Source organism: Acomys russatus, chromosome 5 (assembly GCF_903995435.1).
Source record: "Acomys russatus chromosome 5, mAcoRus1.1, whole genome shotgun sequence".
In the NCBI taxonomy this organism is placed as follows: domain Eukaryota; kingdom Metazoa; phylum Chordata; class Mammalia; order Rodentia; family Muridae; genus Acomys; species Acomys russatus.
In genome coordinates, this window is record NC_067141.1 from 69,291,142 (window position 1) to 69,315,487 (window position 24,346).

General features: G+C 40.5%; 1 protein-coding gene across 3 annotated transcripts in view; it reads right to left on the reverse strand.

Annotated features, from left to right (window-relative positions):
* Positions 1-24,346, reverse strand: part of Sorcs1 (sortilin related VPS10 domain containing receptor 1) — a 503,013-nt gene that overhangs the window by 228,191 nt on the left and 250,476 nt on the right. For all 3 annotated transcript variants that reach the window (XM_051146761.1, XM_051146762.1, XM_051146763.1), the window contains exon 3: positions 8,821-8,920. In XM_051146761.1, coding sequence (XP_051002718.1) covers positions 8,821-8,920 — 100 coding nt within the window. The remainder of the gene's footprint in view (positions 1-8,820; positions 8,921-24,346) is intronic.

Here is a 24,346-nt window from a genome sequence, read left to right on the forward strand (position 1 = left end):
TAACAAGAGAGAGAAGTAGATAAGATCTGCTACACACACACACACACACACACACACACACACACATGCAAAGTTGGTTATAAACATGAAAAATGGTCAGGTTCTGTAAGGTATCTATCTGTCCTTTTACAGATGATACCTTGTGCCACCTACCTTCTAAGAGTCAGTCAGTAATATAAAACACCTACATTTCTAGGAAATCTTACTTCATAAAATTTTCAAAAGGCTTATTTTGGTTACACTATTTTTACTAGCAGCATTTGTAAGAAATAAGTAAAATAAAAATATTGATTTTTACTGTTTAATAAAGTTATCGAAACTTAGAAAAGATCACTCTGTGTGTCGACTTATCACCTTTATATTTATCTATCTAGTTGCCTACCTGTATATTTTTAAAGCACAAATGTGGTTCCTAAAATACTGTATGTAAAACCTCAACAATCACAACAGTAAACTTGGTGTTTTGATTCAATAGTTCCTTGTTATTTTTTACTGTAATAGGCATGGATTAAATGTGATAAACGCACTTTAGGATTGGGGAATAACAAATAGGGATACTAATTATGAAAGAAATTCTCACCCAAAAAGCACTAAGTACTACTTTTAATGGTGCATAAATTAAAGCTATAAAATGTAAGTTTATATGATCAGTTCTATAAACTTTGGGTCATTAGGTGACATGAGTGGTGAAAAAGGAAAAAAGAAGAAAGTGAGTTTTTAATACTCCAGCATCACAATTCATTCTTAAGCCAGATATCCTAGTTAAATTTAACTGTCGATGTGTCATGGTCTAGAGTCATTTGAGAAGACAGTCTAAAGGAAGGGATCGCCCAGGTGACATGTGAGCACCCCAGTAGACAACCATCTTGATTGACAGTTGATGTGGGAGGGGCTGGCCCACTGTAAGCAGCACCATTCCCTGGGCTTGTGGTTCTGGAATGTACAATAAAGCTAAGTAAGCACAGTTTTTGGGTGAGCGATTAAGTAATATTTCTTTGTGTTTCTGCTTGAGTTCCTGCCTAAGTTTGTGCCTTCAGCCCTCTGCCTTAAGTTCTAGGCCTGAATTCTTCAGTGATAGACTGTAACCCATAAGCTTAAATTAAACCCTTCATTCCCTTAAATTTTTTTAGTTGTGATATTTGTCACAGCAGTCAAATGAAACTAGAACACCTTAAAATATATTTTGAACTTATAAAAATGCTGGATATTAATTTTAGAAACACTCCATTAAACAATAAAAAAAATCAACTAGGTGCTTGACATATAATATACTATGCTAAAATTTAAAAAGTGGTTTTATGAACATTTATTTTTGAATGTCAACACAGGTGCTTTAATTTATACAAAATGGTGGCTGTTGAGGGTACCCAGAGACAGGGGTGTCCAAGATCAGTTTGTGTGTGTGTGTGTGTGTGTGTGTGTGTGTGTGTGTGTGTGTGTGTAGGAATACGTGTGTGTGTGTGAGGGTTTCTTTCTATCTATGCTCTTCAGAGCCCAGGAGTTCCCTAGAACCTAAGCTCTCCTGAGACTCTGTGCCTGCTTCAAGAAGAACACCTTGCAATTATAACACAGCTTGTTTAAAACTAGAAGCATGGGGTCTGACTTTCACATGTACTCTGGTGCCTCATATCTGACCACGTCCCCTGGAGGGGGAGACCTGGTGGCACTCAGAGGAAAGATAGCAGGCTACCAAGAAGAGACTTGATATCCTATGAGCATATACAGGGGGAGGAGGTCCCCCTCAGGCACAGTCATAGGGGAGGGGAGTAAGGGGAAAATGGGAGGGAGGGAGGAATGGGAGGATACAAGGGAGGGGATAACAATTGAGATGTAATATGAATAAATTTAAAAAATAAAATAAAATAAAATAAAAAAACTAGAAGCATGGATAACTGTTGGAAAATCACTCCTAGGAGAAACACACACACACACACACACACACAGACACACACACACACACACACAGCATTCTTCTTTGGATTTTGGATTTTTAGCTCTCAAGATGAGAGCTGGACAATGTTCAGTGGATAAACACTCCGATGTAACCGGGAGGAATCAAAAGAGGTGGTTTCTGCCTTCAGCTACAGTAACTCAGGTTAGGTGAAGGGTAGCAAGCATTTATTCACTAAAACAAAGTCACTTTGATTGGAGTTTTGAAAATGCCACTTCCATGCCTCTGAGTTCCTGTGCAGCACTTCGTTATGAATGAAATGCACACTCTTTTCAGAAGATTAGAGAAAAACAGATGAGCTTGTACACAAAGGGGCAGATAAAAGAGTCAGGGTAGAGTGAGCAAGTGTGGCATGCCCACCAAGGGAAATGTCACATACAGTCTTTGATGTATTATACAATGCCCTAGTTCCTCTTGGCCTCTTCAGATAATGTGGAGTGAGTGCTATGCAACATCCTGGAATTTTAAAGATTAATCACACTCTTCTTAGTTAGAAAAGATACAATTATCCATCATGGCCTAGAAATGACTAAAACCTACGAGGATTCTCTGCAGTTCTTGTTCATGTGCCTGAAAGGGAAATTAGCTAAGGCTGTCTTCACAGGCACTGCCGATGCCAGCAGGAATCCATGATTTAACCCACATCCAAGACATATACCTCAACATGTGCTGAGTACCTGCTGTATATACATCAAGAGGCACATGCTGAGCACATGCTGTATACACCGCAAGGGCCATGTGCTGAGCATCTGCTGTATACACACCAGGAGCCATGTGCTTGTGGTTCTCCTCCTCTCTGGAGGGCTGTTGGCCATCAGCTCACTGAGGCAAGAGGAACAGAAGACAAGATGCAGGGCCTGGAAGGCTGTAAGCACAACAGAGGTCAAACACTCCAGGAACCACTTCAGGAGCCAGTTCAACTTTTTTTTAATTTAATTTAATTTTTTATTGAAAAATAAAATAATTCATATTACATCTCATTTGCTATCCCATCCCATGCATCCTCCCATTCCTTCCTCCCTCCCACTTTCACCCCATTCTCCTTCCCTATGACTGTGACTGAGGGAGACCTCCTCCCCCTGAATATGATGCTAGGGTATCAAGTCTCTTCTTGGTAGTCTGCTATCCTTCCTCTGAGCGCCATCTGGCCTCCCCACCAAAGGGACATGGCCAAATATGGGGCACCAGAGCTCATGTGAAAGTCATGAGCTAGTTCAACTTTAATAAGGGAGAGCAAAGGCTATATAGCCCTTGGGGAGGATCTGGGGGCTACCAGGATAAACATCATAATTGGTTGAAACCAGGCACTTTAAGGATGTTTGTTTTGCATTTGGCAGCATGTTCCTACGGTATGAATGGGAACACAGTACCTAATTATCCTATAGGTAAGGGGAGGGGAGAGCCAGCAGGGAGCTGTGTCAGGGCCATGTATCAAATGTGGTTAGGGGCATCTATGTCTAAAGATACTCCCCAGATGAGGTCAGGCAGAGAGCAGGAGGCCTTGTTGGGGAGAGGGAGTCCAGCACCTAACATGGAGCTCAGAGTACCTGCTGTATATACATCAAAAGGCACATGCTGAGCACATGCTGTATACACCTCAAGGGCCATGTGCTGAGCATCTGCTGTATACACACCAGGAGGACTACAACCTCAAACAGCAGGGTTCTTTTGACATGTGCTGAGCACCTACTATATACCCATCAAGAGCCACATGCTACACACCTACTGCACACACACCAAGAGTCATGTGCTGAGCACCTAGTGTTTACACACCAAGAGCCATGTGCTGAGCACCTACTATATAGACACCACACCAAGAACCATGTACTGAACACCTACTACTGTGAATACACCAAAAACCATGTGCTGAGCACCTGCTGAATACACATCAAGAGCTATGTCACCACGCTACAGAGTAGAAAGCTAGTCATGGCTGTCTATCTCACTTAGGATCTTACATTCTAAAGGGGAAATTAGTCAGCAAAGCCTGTCCAATGCAGTGTTATTACACAAATTAAGAGACATTTAACAGTTACCTTCAAAGTCACATAATCTTTGCTTTTCTTTTGCCTGATGCATATAAGTCATTAAACTATTAGGGGTTCCATTTTTTTTGTGTCTATTAAATGAATGGGAGTCTATTGGAAATTACCTTCTTTTAAGTTCTGGCTCACACTGACTTTTCAGCAATAAGTTTGAAGATCTTACTAATCTGACATCTTTTCTGATCCCCAAATCACACACATGGCATGCATGCCATCTGAAGAAAGGACATACATAATTAAGTAGGCCCAGGAGGTAATAAAGACTTGGCGAGTCAATCATCAAACACTAATTTAGAGAGTGCCACATACAGCATGGTGATTAAAACCTAAACATCTGGAGGAAATGCAAACAGCGTTTAATGACGGCAGGTACCAAGAGAGCAGCGAGGATGATCAATGTGTTCTGGAGAACAAGGGTCCTATTTATAGGGTGAAAGCCTTAGAGGACTATCTCAGCAGGCGTAATATTAATTAAGACCTGATAACCGAAAAAAAAGAGTAGGGATGCAAAAGCGACATAAAAAATAAAAATCTAACGCTGTCTTGGTTTTTTAACTCTCTACAAGGAACACTAAGCAGAGATCACAAGATTATAGCCAGTAAATGAATTGACTGCAGCAAGATAAAATTAACTCGATTTTTTTCCCTTTTTGCTTCCATGTAGTTTTGTGGCTTTAATCCCCGGGGATGTTACACACACCTTTGAAAGAGGGCAGCTAAAGTTGGTTGGGAATAATAAGGCAAGTATCACTGATAAATCAAGCAGAGTAAAAAGACTTTTTCTTTTTACTCAGAATACAAATAGACCTGGGAGAGAATTTAAAAGTGGGACTGAGATTTCAACATTGTGTGTGTGTGGTTCCTTTTACTCATGAATACGAGCTCTCCCATCACCCCGTGGATCGCAGCTCTGCCTTTCAGGTATGAGCTAAATCATTCTTTCTTTTAGCCGACTACATGTGTAGCCTAGAAAGCTCTGCAAACACAAACGAGCCAGGGAATTTATCTTGAAGTGGACATATGAAAGTGTTCAATGTAGAGACATGGTGACAGATAGCTACCCTGCCTCTCGGCTGGCACTTGGGCCCACTCAGCCTTGTTCTTTTGAGACTATCTCATATATCAGAAACTAGGCGCTGGATTCTTTCGACAAGAACTTAAGAATGAGCCAATATAATATTTAAGGGCAGGGTTTCTATGGCTCTTAGTCAAGATATTGTACCAGATATATGTAAGGGAATTTGTTGCAATTTAATTCAAACTCAGCAAAGAAAAAGGGAAGTGTTTGATTATCAATTTAAAGTATAAAAAAGGGTCTGATTTATTCTGGACTCTAATCCCAGTGATGTCCTTACCAAGCTGCCAGTAAGCAGGCGTGGGCCCCACTATTTGAGACATGATGATTAAAGAACTGCTCTTGTCCTCACAAACAGCTAAAAATAGCACAAGAATGTGAAGACAAACAGGTTTTCTGGGAACACAGACAGTTATGCGGATGTTGTCTGCTTTATTTCAAATGTTCCCACTGATGGGAAAACAGAGAATGGAAAATTTGGTATGTGAGAAGCTAGCTTGTCAGATAGCAAGCTGGAGAGCTCAAAGACTCAATAGCATCTTTTCACTGGAGACTTTCAGAATTCCTGAGCGGAAGCAAGCTGGAGAGCCTTTGTCCTGTGTGATTAGTAAGGCTGGATGGTGTGCTGTCTCCTCCTCCTCCTGGTCCTTTTACATCAACCTTATATTTAGGAGAAAATGTGTTTACATTCTAAGATCTTGCACAAGTACTATCTCTTTGGTTCACATATCTTCAATATATTTCATCATGATAAATTTTCTTCAAAAGCAGAAAAACTGTACAGAAATACATTGCTATGCCAACTGTATTGATTTTTGAACCACTGTAAAAACATTTAGTGTCTTCTAAAATGTCCCAAGTCTACTAGAACCTCAACGGACCTGAAGGCTCCATCTGCCTGCAAAAGAAAGTAAGCCTCGTCTTAGGTTTACTCTGTGACCCAGACATCTCAGAGCCAGCTCTGAACCTGGAAGCATCACTCTCGGAGAAGCTACTCTCTCACAGTCCTGCACAATGACTTCCCCTTTCTTGGACATATGCTTTTCCAAGAGTCAATTCAGAGCATCTAAATGTCCGGTCAAGTGTTTAGTGTAAAGTCAGTCAATACCGGCCAACCATACACCCAACGGGTGTAAACGCACTTAGTGGAATGGATTTCATAGTAATCTTTTGTATAATTCTTTGTGATTCCTCCGTCAGCCATTTTCCTGTCTCAGGTAGCCCCTCTTGGCCTGAAAGCTTCACTCTTAAAATCTGGCTCTTGAAAACAATGTTGGTTTGGGGACCTTCACTGTGCATCCATCAGCTACAGAAATCACTGCAATCAATATTTGGCACTATAATCTTAAAAATCATGTTCATTTCAAATAGCATCAATAAAGCAGAAACTATCACTGGAAAAGATCAGTTCTAAGGGCTCTTTCAGCTATCAACTCCCATGTTTTCTATAACATGTTCAAATATAAACGGTTTGCCTAGATCCCTGGACAGGTGGAAATAGATTCCAGGCGCGAACAGTGATTTCTGATACTTAGTCCAAGGTTCGTTCAGTTAGCCATCACATGGCTTCTACCACTATGTTGTGGGGCCCTTGGAGTTTGGGGTGCTGACTTTTCCTTTGTTTATTTGTTGTCATCATGGAATAGCGCAGTGTAGGAGAGCCAAAGACAACTTATTCTTCCCCTCTAACCCTGGGGCAGGGGGGTGGGGGTGGGGCCCTGTCCCCGTCGTCAGGCTTGACAGCTCCTCTGTCCACAGTCTCATTGTCCTTATTTCTCTTTTTATCTTGCTTCAAGCTTCATTGCTTCACATACAGTTTATTGCTTGTTAAATTAAATTTACTAAAAATGTGAACCAGAACTAAAATCAATAGAGGAGATAAGAATCGGTTGAAAAACCAGAAAACAACTAAATCTCGTTATGAAGCTGAAGGCTAGAGGCCCAGCTCCACACCCTGAGGCTGTGTACAGCAGATCAGAATAGTTTAGATGAAATTATTGATGAAGGCCAAGTAAATAGTCAGCAAGTGATGCTGAGGGCACAGCTCTCCTACTGAGCTGCACTGTCCAATACTGTGATCCTCGGACAAACACAGCTAGGCAAATATAAGTTAGTTAGCATTATGTGAAATTTAAAATTCAGTTCCTCAGTTGTGTTAGCCACAGTTAAAATATTCACCAGCCATGGGTTGCTAGTATCTGAAGCACTAGACAGCTTAGAAGAAAATTCTGATAATCACAGAATGTTCTCCTGGACACTCTAAATTACAGGAGATAATCACTATTCTTGCTCTCTATAATTTTATGAGGCAGGAGGAACTGGGCAGTGAGAAAAGAAAATAAAGTGCAAACACTGATTAAGCCTGTGCTGAGCACTGGAATGTCTAATTCCACACATGTCCTCTAACTGTAGTGGTGAAGACAGTGCTATCATGATCCTCCCCGCTTTAAGCTTGGGGACACTGCGTGGGTAAGTGAAGGCAGTCAGCGGTAGTCATCTGTTCAACGCTGAGCTTAAGTGGGTCTTCACTCAAGCCACCCAAATGCAGAGTCTATTCCCATCTGCACAGGTGCACGTAACTGAGGCACTTGACACGACTGAAGCCACAGGGCACAGTAACTTTACACTAGTGCTTGTGATACATGTCACAATTTTCCTAGGGCATTTGAGCCTGATTGAGAGCAAGGATCCACCTGGTGCTTTTGATAATATATTCAAATTGAGAGTGGCAGGCCAGAAGACAGGAAATGCTGGACTTACTCACAGCATCCAATGGCGGCTCTGAGATGAGAGGCTAGATAACAGTGTTGTCAGGGTAACAGGACACAGGTTAGGAAACAAAGATGGGCAGCACTTTGCTGCTTCCTGGTGGATACTATCTGTTCACCTAAGGCTGTGATGCTCCAGCTTCACATGACAGGCCTCAGGATATAATAATACAAATTTATAAAACACTTATCATTTGCAGTCAAAGATTTTTCTTCTAAGAGCAAAGCTTTCTGAAAAGAAGATAGTCCCACACAGTGGGGAAACAGAGAGGACTAAAACAGTGGAAAATTTGCAATTGCAGAGCACGAAGCATGGACTGTATAGTTATTGCCACCTGTAACTCTCAGATGGGAGCACAGTGTTTGTTTTCCCTAAACCTCAGTTTTTTCACCCTAAATAAGGAGGAGAATTCCTAAGGCAGTTCCCAGCTAGGTTCTGTGAGCAGATTCAAGCCACCTAGTTAGCAGATTTCACTCTTTGTCCCATGTGATCCCTCCTTCCTGACACTAGCATACATCCTAAGCACACTTGAAAAATCCAATGCTAGAACTCCTTGTCTGCTCTGAAACCATCCCTTCCCAGAAACTCTAGCTGATCTACACATTCCGTGTCAAGGGAAAATGCAGATGTTGTCGAAAGCCTTTCATTTGATTCCTTAAGATTTTTTTTCTACCTCTTGAAACTGGCAAGCCAAGAATATTTGCAGGATAGTCAGCAGCCTCCAATTGGTAGGACTCTTCCCTGTAGCTGCTTTTCTTAAGCCTCAGTAGCAGACCTAGTCCTCTGCCTTCTATGTTCATAGCTGATGGTTGGAAAATCATGAGATGGCAGGCGTTTTGCTCCCTTAACACTCATCAACTTAATTTCGTGCCTCCTATCTTTGCTTTAGTTTAAAGGAGTTTTAGGTAGCAAGCATGGGTAGCCAGAGCAAGAAGGAATCACACCATGAGTCAGAAGCAAGCTACCTATCGGTTTCTTACCTTACGCTTGTTGGTTGGACACACATAGAGATAGCTCAAAATTGTCTTCAGCCCCACTTTATCATTCAGCTTTTCATAGGTTGTCCCATAATCGGTTGACCTGTAATTCAAAAGGAACTTTAATGAGCAAGAAGTATACGTCATTTGGCTGCTTGTCACTGTAATGCATGTTTTACATAGTAGAATGGCTCTCAGGAGGCTTCTAAATGATTCATGCAGTATATAATGATGCTTAATTATGTACACAGTAGCATCATGTGAGTGGTTAACATTTGCATTTAAATTGAATTGGTAAAAATTAAAGCGCCATCCCTCCACAGCTCCTTAAAGTATGCACTTTGCATAATGGATGAGATTAATTCACAAAGATTAACAAAAGAGGACAACCCTAGACTTGACCACAGAACTAAAAGTATTTTTAGTTAGATATGACATTTCTATACTTTTGCTTTATCTCTGACACAGTAAAAATCAGGGTGTCCTGATTCATCTACACACTCAGTTATCATTCATGAGTCACAGGATATATGGAGTGTTAGATCCATCCAAGGTCATTTGGTCTCTGTCCATTATTTAAAAGCAAGGAAATATCTTTGGAACAAGTAAAATTTCACACCCTTCCTGACACTCTTATCTAGTTCTAAGCTGCATGAGTTATGAGGTCATCAGCTCTTGGCCCTGAGGTTCTTGTAAAGTCCTGTCAGTATTTAACCACTTATCAACAAGCTACTAATTCAGATAAAATAAATCAGGTTTGATTGACTTTTTAATGTAGGTCTACTTCATAGTCTACATTTTTAATGCCATGGCATCATCGTAAGATGGTACAGCACAGCAGGGCTCTCTGAGTTCAAATAAAGTGATGGGTAACATCGAAATGACCTACGCAAACTGAAAAACTGATAAATGGGCTATTGAAGAATTTAATTCAGGTCTGGCCCTCTCCTCCTAGTTGTTTTAATTTTACTTCAGCTTTTTTTAAAAAAAAAAATCATTATTGAAGAATATAGCTCCATAACTTCTTCTCATCCTCCTTTTCTCACAAATGAAGTTTGCCATGAAATCCATTGTGCTCTGTATATTTGTAGGGCTAATGAAATGCAGGAGACCCTGTGCTCAGCGGCAGGATGCAGCACACAGGCCTTCTCAAGTACCTTACTTACAGCTCACCTAAATAATACAAACTAAGTACGCACCATGTGCTGTGGGCAATGATCGAGATGCATACTACTAATAATTATGGAATAAAGTTGGTTTAATTTGCAAAGCAAAACAATGACATTTTAACTTAATTTTGACGTTGATGAGTCACGAAACATCTACAGGACATAAGAAGTGAAAGTGAAGAAAGCTGCGCTGTCGTGCTATCATACAACCAGGACCAACTCTGGACAATAGGGAGCTGATCAGTCATCATAGTGTCTTGCCACACAATTGTGATGGCGTGAACATTGGCTCCAGCATCACCCATGCAAAGTCAGGTGCAGGAGGGTCAGGTAGATTCCTGGAGTTTCTGTTGTATCTGGCTTGGATGAGTTTAGCTCTACATTCAGTAAGAGACCCTGCCTCAAAACATAAGCTGGAGAGTGACAGATGAAAACATACAGTATTGACTTCTGGCTTCCACACGCCCACACACACACACACACACACACACACACACACACACACACACACACCTGCAAAATAGACTATACAAACCCACCCAAAACCAAGATGGAAACCAACTGGGAAGACACATGGTGTTGCTGTCTGGATATGTACACACATCACACTCAAAGACTCTACTCTGGTGCTTAAGAACCACAATACATAAAAATCAGACATTGTTGGATGCCAACAGTGTGAGCCAAGCTCTTCACATCCAGGATTCTCTAAGATGAACTGGGATATTAATCACATGGTACAAATACGAGGGAGCCAGACAGTAAGTTACTTAATGCCAATGAGCTAAAAAGAGGCCTATTCTGCACGGGCTGAGTCTTCAGAGCTTGTCTCTATCAGAGGCCACAGAGAAAGCCGCTCTATTTGGGCACTCTACTTCTGCATTTCTTATGGATTGAAAAATTCTCTTAATATTTTTTGCCTTTTTTTTTTGGCTTGTTTCTCTTTTCTCTTTTCTTTTTGGTATCCTCATGGCATGTGTGCTGCATGCCCAGAGTTGTCCTGCAGGATTTAGATATTTAAGAGTTCACAGGTTGGTTTGGTTGTTTTTTGTTGTTGTTGTTGTTGTTGTTGTTTTAATCTTCCTTTTTCTTTGGTTTTAGGTTGTAAAGTTTCTACTGACGATTTTCAGGTTGAGATGTTTACCTTAGCTGCCTCTAGTAGATGTGCCCACAAATGAGTCTATTAATGTCAATATTTGTTCTGTTGTATTGCTTCTTTCAAATTCCCTGGCTGTTCTTCTTGAGTCTTTGTCATATTCCTATAGTTTCATTTTTTTATCTTCTTTCTCATTTCATCTCCTTCTGTACTTCAGGCTGATAGGCAGCATATACGGAAGGCCCTGTAGTCCGTAGGTCTTAAGCACTACACTGATAATGTAGGAAAGGATGGGCACACGTTAGTCTTCGCTTCCTGGGATTTAAACAGTGTCTTCTTACACCATAAACTCACCACTATGTCTCAGTCTTTCCTGTGCTTAGGTCAGACAGCCAGCCAGAGTGACATGGGTTGTTTGGGTCTCACAAATGCGTAGCTGGCTGGCTTAAACTTAAATAGGATTTCCTCTCAGATCAGGCCCTGTAAAGAGGAGAATTCCAGTCATGTAGAAATGTCACAGTGACGAAGACACTGCTTGGGACACAACAGGGCATTGTACTCAGGAATTCATAGTAGCTGTGCTTGTCTGCACAAGGCTTGCACAAGAGCAAGCCCAGCAGAATCTTGGCATGTAAGGGAGAGCAGCTCACCAAGCTGCACCCTTGTTAGCTACGGTGCTATTGGAAGCTGAGGGCTCCTAGTTCAACAAAAGTTAGTTTTCTGCCAAGATGTGGTTCCTAGCAGGCTGTCTCTATTCCAGTGGATGCCCTATACCATAGGCACACAGGCAGCACTAGTTAGACTGGGTGAGTTACACGTTTTATAACATTTTTATGAATTTTGAAATAGAAGCAGGGAGGGTGACAGAGTGCAGGCAGGAGTGTCTAGGAGGAGTTGGAAGGTAGAATAAGAAGGGTGTGTGTGTGTGTGTGTGTGTGTGTGTGTGTGTGTATTGATCAAAATACATTGTACACATATATAAAATTCTCAAAGAATAAATAAAACTATATTTAAAAAATAAATTTCACAATAAAACCATTATTATACACAAGTAATAAACTGCAATAAAATGTTTAAAAGAAAAGTGAAGCAAAGAATACATTCTGTACATATACTTAAAACAAAAGAACAGAAGATGCTGGTAAATTTGGAGATTGATATATTCTCTTCTGCTTTTTTGAAATAGAAGGATACAGATACGCTTCTCTGCTAGAGTCCATGAAGGTAAAATTCCTAAGCATGTTATGGTCCTCCTCACCTTGTCATTCTCAGACCAGGCCGTTTGAGTGTTCAGAAATTCTGCAGTTCAGTTCCATTTTCCAAAATTCAGCTTTTTTCCCCCCTATGGAAATCTCTGCCTATGGTTTTGTACACTACCAAACTGTAAGTCCCCAGGCCTATCGGACCAACTTGCCATTTAAAAGGAAGAGAATTTTCCCTGGACAATCACTTCTGTAAAAGTATCCATAGAGCAGATTGTCTGACTGTTCTTCTCCTCAGTTGTTATTAGGAAGGGTGGTGACTTCTAAGCATTGCAATTTAAAATAAGGAACCCCCCCCACTTGCTTTCTGATGACTAAGCTCCTGGAGTGTGTTCAACGTTCTGTTCAGCTATAAGTTCTTGGTCCCCAGGACAGTGCAGGCAAATACCAGGTGCCTTCCTTGTGTGAGAGACAGATGAAGCAGTAGCCTTAATGGACAGACACTGAATCTACAAGGAATTGGGCTATTCTGTCAACAGACTTGAAGATATATCCAAATAACTTTGACTTCCTTACAGCCCAACTTCTGAAGAAGGAAGAGACACCGAGTAATACCGTCAAGGTCACAGAGCAATGCCTCAAGCTACCGACTCAGGCTTGAGGACAGGAAGTGTCCGGACATTACTCAAATCACTGCCAATAAGATGTCCTGAGAGCAGATAGTGTTTACCTGTAAATCATGCAGCTGTGACATCTGTATTTTGTTTCTTTCCTAAAATCATTAAGAACAGCCACTTTCATTTGCTCCTAGTGCACTTGGTGGCATAAAAATAGTGTGCAAAGCCAAAGGCTCATTGGCTGCCTTGCAGACTCTGCTTCTTAATAACTTAGGATGCATGAGGTTAAAGCAGTGAGAATAATTTAGGGTTTGGAAAATGTTTGCAAGTGAGTCGACATTTAAATAACTTCATTATCATTCATTGACAGATTTTTTTAACCTGTCAGTGCAATTGATATTTCTATTACCGTGTTATAACAAACCCCTGAACATTTTAAATACAGTCACCAGATCCCATTAGCCTACCCACTGTCAGAAAAAAAATACCTCCAAATCCATTTTTCATAATACCTCAAGAATATAATAGGCAATCTACATCAAGCGATGACGTGGACCTGAAGGAAACTGTCTCCTGCTTTCTAAGGATGCGTCTCTGAAATACAGTTGCTGTCAGCCTAAACGTATAATTTAAATGTTCTGCTCCGACGTTCTGGTGCATTCTGAAGAGAACAAATTTCCTTCTGTTTCTTGAACTCACTAAGCTTCTTAAGCCAACTTGCAGACTTAGCTAAGGGGGTCAAATATTGAGTTTAAGGGAGGTTATATAATTCGATATGAAGATATTCCTGCCAAACTACATTTTACATAATTAGTAACAGCTCAGAAAAAGGCTTTTTTTAGTGAAAGGAAGGGAGCTTCCATGCTAATGCATTTTAAACCTTCTTATCTATCTGGGTTTCCTTTGCCTTTTCCTTCTAGATGTATCTTCTTCATCTTCATGTTTCTAGTGCTTTAGAGTGGGTTAGATAAGTCAGCTTGGTGAATTGATTAGGCTTGAATGTGAATTTTTTTGAGGACAATATGGCCCTACAGTATATAGTATAAAACAGTAGCTATTTTTCTGCTGCATATTTGCCAGTAATGTGGAGAATATTAAAGATAAGTGCCAATCATATCTTTGGCATAACTGAGAGCACTTTTTCTTTAGTGTAAGAAAATCATCAACATTTATACTTACACTTCATTATATAGGTTTAAAACAAGGAAATAAAAAAATTTTAAGCAGAGGTCTCCAGTTCAATATTAAAGGAAAAAGAGAGAGTAGAAACATTACCCTTTTGTAAGTTTTATTTTCTTTAGTTCGTGTGTGTGTATATACAAGTGAGCATGGTGTCCAGAAGAAGACACTGGATTCCTGGGGGCCTTGAGTTATAGGCAGTTATGAGCTCTCAACCACTGAGCCACCTCCCCAGCCCTCTAGAAATATTATTAGTTAGGTCAATGACAATCACATCTACTCTACGCACATGCACACAAGAACAAGCACACACAATTGTATAGCCTTTTTACTCCTATCTGTGACCTCTGATCTACATCTATGTCCATCTTCCAGGCAGGCAAGTGCTGTTTCTGCTTTTCTAGAATGTTTTGTATTAGTCTAAATAAATTGACTACTCACTCCTTCTTATGGGGAAGGCCTCTCTCATAGCTCCACGTCTTCAGGAACACACTATCCACCACTAAGAAGGCAAGCCATTGATTGTATACAGAACAAAAGATGGGTATTCCTCCTCACCTGTGGACTTTCCACTTCATAGCCATGTTTCCTGGGATGCCTCTCCTGACCCTGCCAATTAACCAGTGGTCTCTGTTCTTCCAGGACACCTCAGACTCCTCTGTGTCATGCTGTCACTACCAGTGTTCATGGTTTTCTATATTAACTGACTCCTTTCTTGAAATGTAGGGCTAGTTCATGTTTATACTTTCACCCTTCTTTCTATCAAAATTCACTTGTGTACTTCAAAGCTGGACCTCCATGTCTCTTCCCTCATTGAAATCTTTCACATCCCTCTGCTGTACAGAAAGGCACTCTCTGCTGCTCCCCAGGTAACTCACCTGAACTCCTCTCTTTTTTTTTTTTTTCCAAGTCTACTACGTATCCCACTCTGCCAGTCTGACCTCTCTACCCTCTATTAGAAAGTATGGCACATTTACACTTACTTTCTTCCATCTCTCTACTCCATTGAAATTACTTCATAGGAACTAACAGATAGTCAGGCAATGCTGCTAAGCTGAGTTTAACAAACTACTCCAAGAAGTCTCCTATCACCAGAAAGTCTAATATGAGAAATTTTACCTTTGATTTTCGCACTTGTAGGTGTAAAAAAAAAAGAGAGAGAGAGAAAATCTTCTGTAGTTGTTGATGAATTTGTGTCAGGTAAGGATAATTAAATGCTGTAAATATTGCCGGAATTATGGACACACTAAGGAATAATATATGCAATATTTGAATGTATTACATCTCGCATTACCTTAAACTATAGCTATGAGACTAAGAAGGTGGCTCAGACAGGAAAGCAGTCGCTTGCAAGAATGAAGATCTAAATTGAATCTGCAAAGCCCATGTAAAAATGTGGAATATGATGAACGGCTCCTGTAATCTCAGAGCTGAGGAGGAGCAGAGAGGAAGATACTGGGCTCACTGACTAGCCAGCACCACAGAATTTGGCAAGCTCCAGATAAGTGAGAGATCCTGTCTCCAAAACAAGACAAACAGTATAACTTGATGATTGGCACCTGAAGTTGACCTCTGGTCTCCACATATATACACATGTACAAGTACTTTCATGAACATGCATATATGACTATGTAAAATACATGCATCTATGAACTACGCTGTTAAAATAAATTTGAGAGTAAGTGGGCTTAGCTGCTTAGTTTTGTAAGACAGTCTATCATATGAAACTTGTCTATAATATCCAAGGCAATTATGATCTAATTGGAAAGACTAATCACACTAAGATCAGATCTTCACAACCCACATCATCCACTACTCTTAACTACTACTATAAATGGATTATGAATAATAATAGTGAACATGTACTGACTGCTTAACAGTACACGCTGAGTTGTAGGCTTATAAGCTTCAGCCCTATATATTATTATAAACATCCTACGATTTAAGTAGTGACAAGAGCTATATTCTGTACTTAGAGACTAAAACTACAAGGCAAATAAATTGCATAATAAATGCACATAATCTGGATTCATGGCTGACGTTTTTCTTTGGGATACAGAGTGAAAGAATCAAAGCAGAAGTCTGGACAAGCTCTGCATTGAGTTATGTCCATTGAAACATTCGAGACAGGGCCCAGTCTTTCCTCATCTATGAGTTTACCTCTCAGTGATTCTTTAACTCCATCACATGCCTTTGGCATCAATAAAATACGGTGTCTACATGATATGGTAATTCTAACCTTCTGGTTCGGCAGAAATATTTATAATTTAAATGAGATAAAATCAAGCATTTATTTCAAAATCAAAACATGATGAGAGCTCAGATTTTCCTATTTTTCATTCCAAAATATTTTTCAGGATCTCAGATTTTATTAAATATGCAAAAGAATACTCATTATAGTAAAACATTACATGAAGTCTAAATATTTCAGAATCTATTGCTGTGATGCAAATGGCAGGTGTACTATGCATGAAAAGTCACCCCTCATATAAACACACACACACACACACACACACAGCAGATTTAGACACATAAAAAAAATCTTTGCTTGCTTACATTTCAGACCTACCTCAAATTGAAGATTATAATCACTTATGGGGAATGGAAAAGAGCAGTTTTGGCCATTAATGGATATATGTCTAATCAAATACATATAATGCTGAAGGAATGAAATCCAGACTCTACAACGACATGAAAATATTCTGAAGCCCAGTTATCTTTCAGGCACTCATCTTCATCTTTGCCAGTCTGCAAAGGTAAATTTACCCAAAGGACATATGCATGAACTGGGGGTGTATCCATTCTCCCTCCCTTGATATCCCACTGACCGGTGTCCACTATTAATAAAACATATTGTGAGCCCACAGCCACACAATTCCCAATTTAAAGTGAGAGTAAGAAAAAATGGTTTAGGAAGAGCTCTCAAGACTATCAATAAAATTCATTCTATTTCTTGATAATTTTATATGTGTTTTTTTTTAAGACAGGGTTTCCTCTATGTAGCCTTGGCTGTCCTGGAACTCACTCTGTAAACCAGCTGGCCTCGCACTCATCTGCCTGCCTCTGCTGGGATTATAAATTTGTACCAATACCACCCAGAAGGGGATTGAAGCAGATGCTGAGACTCACAGGCAAACTTTGGGGCAGAGTGCAGGTAGTCTTATGGAACAGTTAGAGGGGGACCTGAGGGGGACAGGAACTCCACAAGGATACCAACAAAGCCAACAAACCCAGGCCCAGGGGGCTCTGCAGAGACTGATGCATCAACCAAGGACCATGCATGGAGAGGACATAGACTCCCTGATTAGAAGTAGTTGATATGCAGCTCAGTCTCCATGTGGGTCTACAAATATGGGGAATAGGGAATGTCCCTGACATGGACTGGCTACTCCTTGATCACTCCCACCCCCCCCCCCGGTGGGAGGAGGGGGTGCCAGGCCACAGAGGAATAGGATGTAGGCAGTCCAGATGAGACTTGATACCTGGGGTCAGATGGTAGGGGAGGAGGGCTCCTCCTTTCTAAGGACTAGGGGAGGGTGGAGGGAGAAGAGGGAGGGAGAGTTAGACTGGGAAGAGACAAGGGAGCAGGCTACAATCAGGATGTAAAGTGAATAAATTAAAATAAATAAATGTAGTAAAGACATACTCTAGATTAGTTTTCTTAAAATTATTATTATTTTTATCATCATTATTAATAGTGTGTGTGTGTGTGTGTGTACAGGACTAAAAACAGAGTATTGCTTCTTCTGGAGCTAGAGTTACTAGTAGTTCTGAGCCAGCTGATATAGACACTAGAAATTAACCTTGGGTTCACTGGAAGAAGAGCAAGTATTATTACTGGTGACTCATGTCTCCAGTCCCTAAATGAACACAATGTAAAAATAACACACTCATATTCTTCCTTGCTTGGTTTTTTCTGTGGTACCAACGTGGTTCAAAATGTTGACCTAAGTGCAAGACTTTGATTTTTTTTTTAAATTAAGCATACATGTATCCTACTGGGGGTCAATCTAATTGTTAGAAATTGAGTGAACCAATGTAGAGAGATGGCCCCTTTATTCATTCACTCGACAATTATTCATAGAATGTGCCCTATGTTCCAAGCTGAAACTGGCACTGGCAATGAAACAAACAGAACACATAATTAGTGTTCTCATGAGGATTAAATTGTACTCAGAAGAGACAGAATATGAACACATGGATGAATGTTTTTCAGGGAATGGGTAAGTACAAAGGAGAAGAAATCAGAATAGAGAGGTGTGAAGCTTTATTGAACACAATCAAAGAGGCTCTCTCTGACTGGGCAATTATGAATAAGCATGAAAGACATACATATTCTAGTAGAGTGTGACAGCCATAAGGAGAGCAAGGGCAAAGATCCCAAACCAGACTAATACACAGGATACATGATGTGGTAAGAAGATGGACATGTCTTCAGCAATGGATTAAAAAGAGGAAGAGAGATGCCACCCAGATGTCAGCACCACTCTGATCAGTGTGCTATGACTACACTAAGCCTTGGTGACATGAAGTTACAGAAGGCTTCTGAGAATAGGAAGAACAGGATCACCCTAAGCCTGAAGTGGGGAGAAGTAGTTAAGTTGTCCTTGGGCGCTTATTCTATCTGCACAGTGGGGGCAGTAAACATACCTGTCCTACAGGCTTATTAAAAGAGCTAAAGAAGATGACTCCCCAAGAAGCTGCAAGTGTTTGGCCAGCATCTAATATAAACAGTTACTACTGCATTGGCCAGACTAGTTCAGGGTGGTATGGTCATAGATAGGAGATTACTTCTGCATTTCAAATGTCTACATTAAAATAATCTGTCCCAAGGTAACACAGGCAGATCAACTCAAAGGACCCCAAAATCAAAAACAAAACAGAACTATTTGGAACATAAAGAGATCACTTTGTAATCTTAGACCCCAAAGGAAGACACAAATACATAGAAAAAAAAAAAAAAGATTGAATTTAAAATGAAGATACATTGAGATTTCTTAAAAGTAGATTTCATTTCCCTCATACATTCCCAGGGCGTCTTTATCAGAATATATTAGTGAGAACTGGGTCTATGTTTTTTCTATATGTTGTTCCTGGGGAGGAAAACATTATACACCTACAAATCAGACTCTAATTATATAAACCTTAAGGCAGAGTTGTTTGGTGGAGCTTTCTGGTAGCTCATTGTTTTGGAAAGCTCAGATTCTCAACACCATGACCCACATACATTCTTCCTAAAATAGCTTGGTCTTCTAATTTACAACTTCTTACTCTCCCTCCAAGCCATGTACACTGATTGTTGACATAAGTCACATACCTCCCTGCTCTTGACAATCTATCTATCTATCTATCTATCTATCTATCTATCTATCTATCTATCTCTCTCTCTCATCATTCAGATCACCTATCCATGCAACAGTATTCCATTTTCAACAGCTGGCTCCAATTTTTACTTGCACCGACTCCTTCCACTCAAGGCCTTTGTTCGTCGCCCCACTTTACATCAGTTGGTGCTCATATGCCAATGGTACAAGAAAAGTGATTAAGAGTCATCTTTCTAAAGATGTCTGTTCCAGCGCTTGCCACAGCAATGTGTTCTGAAGTAACCAATGCAAGCTGTGCCAAAGACCCACTGGATGACCTTGGGCAAGTTTCCCAGCCTCTCTGGGCTGTTCTTTAATAATGCTGATTGACCTCCCAGAGTTGCTGGAAGGAATCACTAATCAACCTGATTGTGAAACACTTAGTGAAAATAGAACACTTTATAAATATTTACTAATGCACAATGAGCTCACTGCATCTGAGGAAAAGAGAGGGCTCTGTACTCAATGAAAGTTCTGAGAGGTGGGATAATTGTTGACACTGTACCTGAAATGAATCTTTTTGCTTTAAGAGCCCCAGCAGCCTAGCATACCTTTATTTTCTTATTATAAGAGAAGGAAATGAATCACACCAGCGAAACTTCAGTGTCACCTATTAGGCAAAGAAAACAAAGCATCTGCTCCATCAAAGTGGTAAAAGCATACTCAGGGGAACGGAGACAGCATCAGCATATTTCTATGATGATGATGTGTGTACACTTAACATACCACTTATCAGAACAGATGAGTGGGGCTGGAGAGCTGGCTCAGCAGTTAAGAACACTAGGTGCTCTTCCATAGGGTGGGTTGAATTTCAGCATCCACATAGCAGCTCACAGCTTTCTGTACAAACACTTTAGGTAGATCATATATACAGATATGCAGGCAAAATACATAAAATTTAAAATATACGTAAATCATTAAACATATAAATAAAATACAGCATATTACAGACAGCACTGTGGGTACTAGGAGATATAAGCAACTGTGTAACTATATAACCAATTATATTGCTGTCAGGAGCCTATATTTTACTATACAAAACAATGAACCTCAGCAATAGAACTACTGATATCTCTTGTTGCAGAGGGAACCAGGTAGGAAAAAAAAAAAAAAAAAAACAAAGAGTATTGCATTGAAATAACACTGTGGGAGCTGGGAGATGGCTCAGTGAGCAAAACACTAGCCATGCAAGTATAAGAACCAAGAATTCAGATCCTCAGCACCCATGTAAACACACCTGGGTAGACATGGCCAACCACCTGTAATTCCAGCCCTGGGGAGGAAGAAACAGAGGCTCTCCAGAGTAAGCTTCCTAACTACCCTAATTCTATCGGAGAATCCGAGTTCAACAGAAGAACTCTGTCACGGTGAATAAGGTCGTATTAAGTAAAGCAATCAATAAAGGCATCTGCTGTCAGCCTGGACCTCCAAAGCGCAAACACGCATAGATGTACACACATACACATATGCACCTAAACAGATGTGAGCACTTTATAGACACATGCTACAAAATATAACCATGTGGTAGCTTCTGCGGATGTCTTTGGAGGTCGCATCTGAGTGGACCCTATCAGGATGGGAGGGTAGGACTACGTCCACATAGAAGAAAGTGTAGCACAGAAGCCTTCCTGTGCAATGTGATAGCCCCAAAAGACTCATCTGTTCATAGCACCAATGACAAGAAATAGAAAGGCAGGCTGGGACTAGATCTGTGGAGTGTGGAACAAGAGTCTGGATTTAATTGTGCATGAGCTAGGAAAGCAAGGAGGAAATGATAGGGTGCCAGGAATTGACACTATTTTTAAAGGGTCATTTGGCTGCTATGAGAAGATTATAGAGTGGCAGAAGCCAAAGAATGGCGAGATCAGTCAAGTGATAAAGACGTCTGAGACTGCGGAACTATGCCAGCCATCATTGTTGAGCTCAATTTTTAACTTTTTGTTGCTGTTGTTGTAGTTAGCACGTAAAGGATATTATCAAGTTATCACTTGCCCTTAAATGTAGCCAGTCAGATTATAAATTCTAAAACTGTCTACTTATTAGTTATACTAATTTTCACTCACAACATAGAATAATGTCTTCGATTTCAGTTCTTCTTTATTATAACCCGAATTCCATTTCTGACCCTGCCTTTCCACTCGGAAACTAGGGACTCCCAGAGACAGCTGGCTGAACATGCACGCTGCAAGTGTGTGGCTCCTCTGACATTGAGGGTGCTCTGTATAATCGGCATGAATAATTCATCAGTGTATCAGTTATACTTTATTATTATCATTTACTTCAACTTGAACCATAGTTTGAAAGTTATGGACTCCCTTTTTCCCTTTTAATCAGCGGAAGCTCATCCATCATTGTGTGTCCCTTGCATCGATGGGGCTATAAAAGTTACTATTCATGGCAACTATTGTGTTGTGAAATGAGAATCAGTATTTCCTCTCCATGACACCTAACCTTAGGTCAAGCGCAGGATCTAGAGATGGATTTTTATAGGACATAGAATCAAAGCACATAGCTGGAGATTAATGCCAGCCCAGACACTCAAGGGAATGCCCTCTTTAGATGCTTCCCAGAAGAAATACGGTCAGTAATGCAGATACTTCATCACAACTACCCAAGGGTGGGCAGAATGATGGCAGAATGGATCCCACATCGTTCAGCATGAATCCATAACCCTAATGTTCTCATGGTAAGTTATGATCTCCTCATGTCCTGTTGAGAGATTGCCTGGAGGAAATTATTCAGGATTCCTTCATTAACCCACTCCATCTTTAACTCTTCACCGAGTATCATTTAGGGGGATAGCTCTGCCCTCAAGTTTTCTCCTGAATTACAGAGCAGCTTCTCATGAAGCTTGCAAATAAACTAATTAGACACCAAGTGAGTCAAACTTTGCATCTTGGCGCAGAAAGAAGTAGATATTTTCATGTTATGAAGAGGTTTTCTAAAGCAAGCATCCTGGGGAAGGTCTGGCCTCCTACCAGGTTCTTTGTTTCCTTTGGACAGTGGCTGCTTAAATGCCCAGAGTTCTGAGGAAGTGACATCATGCTTCTAAAAGTCAAGGAATAATATGGGACCCTCTGTGGATTTTTGACATTTGTTTTGTTTTAAAATGTTTTTGAGGACTGGCAAGGTGCCACCGTGGGCACAAGCTCTTGAAGTGCAAGACCCTGAACCCTTATGGAAGGAGAAAAGGAACTCCTACATGTTGTCCTCTGACCCCTGCATTTACATCTGAGCATGTACAATCTCCATCCCCAAAGATCAGAGAGAAAGAATACTTGCTATTCACACATGGGTACCCAAGTCCAGAACCCCAGGACTAATGTAAAAACTGAAGCCCGTGAACTCGGTGTGGTAAAGTGTATGCAAGAAGACTGTTGGAGCTTACTGGCTGCTAGTGCAGGTAAAAGGTCAGTGGGAGACTGCCTCTCGGTAATAAAAATAGAGATCAAGACACTTAGCATGCTCCTCTGGTCTCCATGTACATATAGGCGCATACATGTACACACTATACACGAAGAGTGGGGAAACTTAGAGAAACGTTTTCAAGGAGAAGGATACTCATTGGTAGAGGGATTATTACTTGTAAGAACTTATAGCAGCCTAAATAAACTAGGATAGGGAGCAAGACATAATGACATAGTTTCAAATGGCCCAATAAGTGCTCTCATAGGGCTGAAAATGTCTCTTGATATACAAGCTCCATTTTACGTATAAACATTATTTTTTCACCTTAACACATACATTTTCATTAAGTACTTCTCATATAATGACTTTTAATGCATACTGATAATAGTAAGCAGTACTAAGCCACCATTTCTGAAAACCATACCTTCATGTGCACAGTGCTTATGGCAGCAGAAGTCATTTGATTATCAGTTTAAATAGAAGTCTACTATCTGACATTGTTATGTCAAACAGCTGCAATGCAACAACACTCCTACACCAAAATATATGCTAACAAGTTTTTATATGCTACACTCACTTGAACTCTACAATGCAGATACAAAGTTCTGATCTCTAAATATATTTCAGTGATATATGCATGTGAGTGTTGCAAGCAGAATTTTGCTCCTTGCTACCTAAAATACAACTATCCCTAATGAATATGCTATATTACCAGATGGGGAGGGGTCTTATGAATATGTTGTCTTACCAGACAGGGGAGGGGGTCTTTGCAGATATAACCACAGTTACTAATCCATGATCCTTCAATTCAATACTTTAATCTAGAGTCAATGGGCAGACCTGTTTTACTGTGTGTGTTTTCAAGGCAGAAGAGGAAGTTGGAGTCCAAGTATGAGAAGTGACTGCTTAGCACTGCTATATTAAAAACAGAAAAGACCAGGTGAGAGTAGACATCCATGCTCAGAAGGGTGGGTAATAGTCTGGAGTTGATAGCGTCTCAGACCGAGAGACCTCTGACCAGTGGTCTCAGAAACTTGATTCACCAATAACCTGAAAGAGCATAGAAGACACTTCTTCAGATGCCCCAAGGAAACAAAGACTGTTGATGATTATATTTTAGGAGGCTCTACACTGCACACCATGCTCTCTGGGCTTCTGGCCTGTGGGATTGTGCAGTTATCTATGGAGATTAAGTTGCTATGTGTATGGCAATTTGCTCAGCAGCAAAAAAAAACCTAGCACTGCTCTGTGGGAGATATTAGCTCTGATGAGGATGGTAATGACAACACTGGACAGGCAAAGGCTAGAGCAGTCGGAATGCAAAATGTGTCACTTTCCTCATTTGGAACCTAATCAGATATCGACCTGGCTCCAAGCACAGGCCTTGGTGAATGAAACTCCCATCTTCCTTATCATGCAGGCATCCTCTGTTCTTCCTAACAATTTACATTGTGAAAAGTGAGTACATCTCATCCACATCACATTTTAAAATGTG